A 7,382-nucleotide genomic window follows, 5' to 3' on the forward strand; every position below is an offset into this window, starting at 1 on the left:
GAAACATTTCCAGTGAGATTATCCGCTTTTAAGATACGTAGAAATACAACTTCACATAAAAAAAAAATGACTTTACTCCAGACAGAGAGCAGAAAGTAAAAAAAAAAAAAAAGGTCCAAACTACGCAGCAGGCATGCAGTCTACCACAGCAACACTATCGCTTTATTTTTATTGGTTCCTGAAACCTCCGGTCTTCATATTTACACCATTAAAGGCTGGTTATCGTCCCGCAGCAGTGTGACGCAGTTAGCTTGTTGCAGGTATGACACAGATATGTTTGATTCTTGCCTATGGGCGGTTCTAGACAGGGGCCTACGGGGGCCAGTGCCCCTGCAGATCATGTCCTGACCCCTGTGCCGAATAAATAATGATGATATACGCTGCAACAGACATGGTTACTGATGGGTCCTTTAGGTCTATTTCACATTTTTTCTTTACAAATTCTGTTTTATTAATTATTTAAAATAAAATAAAGTGATAGCTTCATAGGTATTGAGATAGGCTCCCAGTTTTCATCTGCTAAATGTTGTTTTTTTCAAAACAAATTTGAAAAAATACAGTAAAAAACGGTAATTTTCACTTAAATTAACAAAATAAAATTCCTAAATTGTGAATGAATAGACCTAATATTCCAAATAATAGCTTTATTTGATCTTTTAGATATTAATATTTTGAGTTGCTTTCTTGTGGTTATTTATTTTGATTTTAACAATAATCCAAATGAACATGTCCCCCCCCCCAGGCATTGTGGGCGGCGCTACAGCCAGAGTTCTGCCACACTGGAAAAACGATCTAGAAATAAGTAAAAAATGTCTTAATTTAAGTGTATTTACCCTTAATTTGAGTTGGTAAATGAGATAGTTCAGCATTTTTACTCTTAAAATAAGATAATTAGATAATATACACTTAAAATAAAAAAAAATGCAATTGTGTTTCCTTATTTTAAGTGTAAATTGTCTTGTTCCGTTGGCAAAATGTCTCTTTTACCTCCTCAATCCAAGAACAAATGCACTTAGTTTAAGAAAAAAATGACTTATCTAGATGTCGATTATTTCCATTAGCATTAGGTACAAACAGGAAATACGCTTAGTGTAGAGCGGATGTAGAATTGACCAATCAGAGGCCTCCTTTCTCTCCTCCCTGCGACATAATCTATGACGCTGTCTGAGGTCATCTACAATTTTGGGCAGGTGTGTCACCCGATCCGTCCTGCGTCATCAGCTCATTAGCACATGCAGATACATCCGGGTCGCACTCCATTTTATTTTAAAAAGACCTACATGATGTTTCTCCTTTCCAAAAAATAGTAAACCTACAAAAATATAATGTGTTAAAGGTGAATAATGTATTTTCTGATAAAATAAATGCATTCAAACGTTCTGTTTTATCACTCTCTGCCTGACCTTCAGCGGAAATACGACCCTGCGCTACTTCCAGGAGCTAACTTTTTCGGCATTGGATTTAAACATAAATCTCGTCTTTTTCAGTTTTATGTTTTCGTTAAGTTTTAACCTTTTGGTATATAGTTCGTAATCTAAAGAGAGAAACAACTAAAATGCAAATAAACTTGGTTTAATCATATTTTGCCGGACTGCTCTGAGCACGTCTCATGACGTCAGAGAAGCAGTTTAATGGAGAAAATTTAAAAAGCATCAAAACTGTATTAAAAATACCTTTTTAAAGAGGTTTATTAGCATTATTTATTGAGTTTAGGATCGAAATAAGTAATTTTAGTACCATAATTACAGTATTTATGGACATCCGGATGTAATTCTATTTGAGGATGCGCAGGATGGATCGGGTGGTGAACCAGAGTGTCTGCGGAAGGGGGGAGGGGCATATCTGCGGTAACTGGAACACACACGCAGACAAACTGGTTTCTGAGCATAAACCAGGCTTAAAACTTCCCACTGATCTACAGCAGCAGCCTGCGATAGCACATCTCCCAGAACTGATCCAGAACCGCTTTATGTCGCCTCTCAGGGTTCTGCTCCCCTCTTTTTCTGTTTCCAAGCCAGAGCTGGAGTCCAGAAAGACGTCTGCTGCCTGTCTGCAGTCAGGATTTGATTGGATGAGGTGGATTTAGAGCTCCGGTTCACATGAGAGGTAATTGGCTTGTTGGAACCTGAGCGGGATCCGTCCAACTGGGCCAGAACCTGAACGCTACAGCTGTGCTGGGGTTTGGATCTGGAGAGGAAGGCGGGTTCTGGAGACGTCTGGCCTGGTTCTGCCCTTCCTCCGTCTGACAATGGCTGCCGGGTGCGTCATGTCTAATCAAATAACAAGCGTGTGGAGGGGGGGTTTCTTTTAAAGCTGGGAGAAGCTGAAAGACAGAGAAACTGGGAACCAGTTACTATCCCAGTTAGCAGGAAACCCAGTTTGTCTGAAAAAAAACCCAAATCCTGACTGGTTTCCAGACTGATATTAATTCATTTGACTCATTAGATTGATGGAGGGATTATGTCTGGATTAGAGCTTCACTGCTGAGTCTGCAGCATCTCCTAACCTACTGAGGAGCAAAGGTCAAAGGTCAGCCCATTAATGGGTCTGAAACTAAACAAGATATCGACTCAAATTATTAAGGTTTTCATTAACTGCGCTGCTTCAGAAAGATCCTGATCCAAAATCAGAGGAAAATGTCTCCAATTTATCATAATCTCATATTTTCTTGTAACCGTTTGGTTTCTTTAAAATGATGCAAACCAATCAGATCCAGCTGATACGGATTTACAGATTTTCAGGTCTAACTTCTCAGAGTTTTCTGTCTATAAACCATAAAATAAATTAACTCATCTGTTGGACCATTGTTTAAGCTTAATGATTAAAAATCCTGCTGCTGGATTCAGGATGTGAACTTTGACCCCTGTGATTGAATCGAGTTCCCTCTGATTCAGCAGAAGTAGAAGATTTATGTGCTGCTCTTTGTGTATGGAGGGAATTTTATTCCATTATTGTTGCTAGCAAAGGAAGGTGTTTTGTAAATGGATGTTTGAGGAAAGGAAAAAGAATGAAATCCAGAATTAAAAACATTAAAAACGTAATAAAAAAAAGCTTTTTAGAGCCAATTTGCGGTTTTCTCATATATTATTTTCATATTTAATTCTATTAAACTTTGCTACTTTGAAATAAAATATTTTTTTTCCCATATTGTGTTTTCAAATTTTCTTAAAACTGTTTTACTGATTAAATTCTCTTTACATCGAGTCAAAAACAAACACTCGCTCTCGACCAATAGAAATGTTGCTAACGTCAAGCGGACCAATAGAAACGCATCCAGAGGAAAGCCCGCCCACCAGAAGTGAACGGCTCATGATCTGATCTGTAAAATACAATTAGAAAATAATGCCATTGAGTTTTATACTCAATCTGGAAACAGGAAATAAAAAAAAACCTATATTTGAAAATATAAAAAATATGTTTTTGTACATTAAAGTCTGTTTAAATAAAAATCTGAGAAAAAAGAGAATTTACTTTAAAACCTTAAGTTGATTACTAAGTTTTGTTTCTGGATTACATTTAGTTATTTTTTTTTTTTTTAAGCGGTTAATGGAACAAATTTCCCTCCGTATCGGGGCGCCAACTTGAGTTTTCGCGTTAATTTTCGCTGCTGCTCTAGTCTGACACCTAGTGGCTTCCTATGCACAGTAGCAGCCATTCAAAATGGCAGCCGACTTCCCTGCAACTCCAGCAAAATCCCCTCCACAAACCCAACAGATTTATTTCCTCTGACTCCACCCTTTCCCTGAAATACAGGGTCTGACCAGGAGATGGCGCTTCTCTTTAGCTCTTAATGTCCACAAATCATGACAGAAAGAAAATTTTAGAACAAATATTGACGTTTAAAAAGGAATTATAGGGAACCAGCCAAGAAAAGTGGGGAAATTTTAAACGGCTACAAACAGTAAAAGTTTTATAAACATTCAAACTCAACTGCTTGTTTTGTTTAAGACCATAAAAAATGCATATTTCTTGTGTGAAACTAAACTTTAAGTCCAACGAAAATCCAGAACGCTGCATGTTTCTGAACGCCGCAGAAAGAGCTCGCCAGAGCGGACGATTTGAGACGGGAGCCAATGAGGGATGGGATGGAAACCTGCGGACCGTCCCTGGAAGGTGGACATTTAAAGATGGGACGAATGCATTAAATCAAAGCTGAGCTCCTCCGTCTGCAGGACGTGCTAGACTCTGCAGGACGAGGAGGGGGGCAGAGGCTCAGAGCTGGGAGGGGCTGCAGTAATCAGTTAATCTTATTATTTCCACAGCCGTGTGTGTGTGGAACAAAGGGTGGAGTAAACAGCTGATGACCCTGGCTGCCTTCCACTGGAACAATGCCGACACGGATCCTCAGATTTAAGGAACTGACAGAAAGTTCCGCCCGCTCCGCTGCAGGACACCACATGGAGCTCCAGCTGCTCCCATCAGTCCCTTTTCACAGATCAGATCTCCATCTGAACCCTTTTCTCTAGCCGACCTCCTAAATCAGTCAGAGCCAAAGCTGTTTGGCCTTTTTCTCACACGTTTAGGATGCAGAGAAGCAGCTGGGATGGTTGGGTCTGATGGCGGACCGGACGGTGAATCCCAGACGTGTAGATGAAGGGATGAAACGCGTGAGAGCGGACTGTGACGGGGTGAATGGCGCCGCCGAGTCACCGGTCCAGAACCCGGCTGTAGTCCTGAGGCCCGCAGCCTCCTTCGCTCTTCAGTTCTGCAAAGATCTGGGTGAAAAAGTGCGGGTCGGCGTTGATGCGCAGCATCTTGGCGCTGGTGGCGTCGATGATGGCGAGGCAGCGGTCCCAGAAGGCCTCCTTCCCCGCCTCCACCAGGAAGGGCTTGAGGGGGTAGGAGATCTCGTTGCCCATGTAGGAGTAGGACAGGTAGAGGCAGGTGAGCAGGATGGCCTGCAGCTCGTGCTCCGACCCGACCAGGTCGCCGTCCACCACTTCCCGGCACAGCATGTAGACGAACACTACGTTGGCCGGCGTGACGAAGGCCTGGTCCTGCCAGCCCTGCAGCAGCAGTGAGCGGTCCACCGCCCGCAGCCACAGAATGGGGTCGGCGGGAGAAAGGTGCTTGAGGCGATAGCAGCGGCAGCACAGGAACTCCCCGAGGCAACGCAGCAGCTCGCTGGTGGAGGCCTGGACGATGACGCGCTTTGGAGACGAGCTCCCCTGAGGGACCTTCTTCACCGAAGACAGCTGCTGGGGTTTGCTGTAGGAGTATCCGTGGCCCTGACCCATCCCCAGGCCGTAACCCAGACCCAGTCCTGCAGGGCCCTCATAGTTGCACAGGTTGGCACAGGACAGCGACTTCTTCACGTTCTCCCGGTTTAGGTTCAGGACCTGGTCCTTCTGGTAGATGTTGTTGTTATTGAGGGGCTCAGCGAGGACCCCGCCGCCCGCCGGCCCCTTCTTAGGGTTCCCCTTCTTCTTGGTAGAGGCCACCAGCCGCTTCCAGGTCAGCACCGGGAGGAAGATGGACTGGCCTCTCTTCAGGCCGCGTTCCTTCTGGCTGTTGAGGGAGCGGCTGCTGAGGCTGGGGTAGTGGCCGAGAGAGCTGGAGTGGTTGTCGTAGTAACCGCCGGGTTTCCGAGCGCCCGGCGACAGAGACAGTACGGTACCCATGGTGGGTCACAGAGTTTAACCACCTCAGAATCCAGCAGACATGATGATGCAGAGAGCTGGAGACAGAGATCAGAGATTTCTGAAGATCAGAAGACTTTAAGAGGAAAACTGGATCTCATGAGACTGGTTTAACTGGGTCTACTGGAGGACAACTGAATAAAGAACTGGTTCTGTTTGGTTCAGAGAGGCAGAAAGTAAAGGGCTCACCTGTGTTTTCTGGAACTGGAGCTTCTGTTTCCTGCTGCACAGATCAGAGAGGCGCAAAAAAATAAAAATCTATCTGATTGTGCGCTGCAGGGCTGCGCAAAGTGCGCAATCTCAGCGAGCAGAGCGGCTCAGATGTGGAGCAGAGGAGGCTGGGCGGCTGCTGTCATCCCCCTCACTAACCCTCAGAGGCAGCCGGCAGGGACCGACGGCTCGAACCGGAGCGGATCCATATCAACCCGAAAAAAATAAATAAACCTGGAAAGTTTCACTGAGTCCTTTCAAAGCGCTCCATCTTCTCTGATCTCCTCCCTCTGCTTCCGGTCCTGCAGCAGCAGCAGAGGTCCGCTCTGCTGGAGCAGCGGTGGCTGAATGAGCGGAGCTCAGAGCTGCTTCAGTCCGAGCTCTGCGCGCGCGGGGCGGGCAGTGAGCGGCGCGCGCCCCTATCCCCCCCCCAACATGACAAACAGCAGGAGGAGCTTCAGCGCCCCCTGCACACATGATCAGAGCATTTTAAACATCTGATTCTAGAAAATATTGGAATAAAAACAAAACTAAAACATTTTTATGTTTTATAAATTTATTAAAAGGAAAGCAATAAATAACATCAAACATCCAATCCTATGGGACTAATTTTAAATATACAACAATGTTTCATATTAGAGTGAAATATTAAAGCTCAAAAAAAAAATTATTTTAAATTTATTATGTTTTATTTATGGTTGGCAAGGAATAATCAATGGATCATTATTTATACCTAAGTTCGCAGTGATTTGATGAATTTAGCGTTAATCAGCAGAAAAATCAAAATAATACGATTTGTTGCGATCACTGAGTCTGGAAGAGGCTATTTTTTTTTAGAGAATTTTTTGTAATTCAAAAAGAAATAATTGAAAAATGAAAAAACGCCAGGGGTTTGACAAAAACAGTTATAAATAAAAATAACTGAATAAACGTTAAAATAGTGAAGTGATTGAGAGCATATAAAGGGATAACATAAATATTTTGGATTTAGACATAAAGTTTTAACAGTTTGTTGTTATTAGAAGACGATAATGTAGAAAAATAAAATAGTTGCGATAGATGATAGTTTAGTCATAATAATATTATATTTATGGATATAAAACTTGGCCAACAGAAGCAAAATATTACATAAAAAGAAATGGTCAGAAAGTTATTTTCTATAATTTGTAATTCATAATAAAACAACAATATATTAACAGTGACGTCACGGTGCGGTAAGCCTAGCGCCTTTCTCCCCGCTTTACAAGCAAAATCAATGGGGGTATGGCAAGCAGTTTTAACATAAATTCGGTTGTACCGCTTTTACATTCAAGATATCTCAAATTGTTTTATGACTAGACGTTTTTGAGATTTAGGATATCTCTAATTATATTTTGACTAGTCGAAAGGACGTCAGATTGACCATTAGCTTGTATGGAGACGTCAATTTAAGATATCTAGAATGAATTACTGACTATCTGAAATGTAATTTCAAGACATTTTGATTTTAGTTTTGACTAATCAATTCTAATTAAAGATATCTCAAATGCCACC

At 42.5% G+C, this 7,382-nt stretch overlaps 1 protein-coding gene across 1 annotated transcript; it reads right to left on the minus strand.

The window, feature by feature from the left end:
* Nucleotides 1–3,843: 3,843 nt before the first annotated feature.
* LOC107105186 (cyclin-dependent kinase 5 activator 1-like) lies at nucleotides 3,844–6,192 on the minus strand. The gene is made up of 2 exons (XM_015405308.1): nucleotides 5,829–6,192; nucleotides 3,844–5,677 (listed from the first exon to the last, which is right to left on the minus strand). Exon 2 carries the CDS (start codon nucleotides 5,619–5,621, stop codon nucleotides 4,647–4,649), a length of 975 nt encoding a protein of 324 aa, XP_015260794.1. The 5' UTR covers nucleotides 5,622–5,677; nucleotides 5,829–6,192; the 3' UTR covers nucleotides 3,844–4,646.
* Nucleotides 6,193–7,382: the final 1,190 nt, after the last annotated feature.

This window comes from Cyprinodon variegatus, unplaced genomic scaffold (genome assembly GCF_000732505.1).
Source record: "Cyprinodon variegatus isolate N-32 unplaced genomic scaffold, C_variegatus-1.0 Scaffold2127, whole genome shotgun sequence".
Lineage (NCBI taxonomy): Eukaryota > Metazoa > Chordata > Actinopteri > Cyprinodontiformes > Cyprinodontidae > Cyprinodon > Cyprinodon variegatus.

What these genes read in the sequence shown, in the direction of transcription:
- LOC107105186 (XM_015405308.1), bottom strand. Translation starts at nt 5,621, where the DNA reads ATGGGTACCGTACTGTCTCTGTCGCCGGGCGCTCGGAAACCCGGCGGT.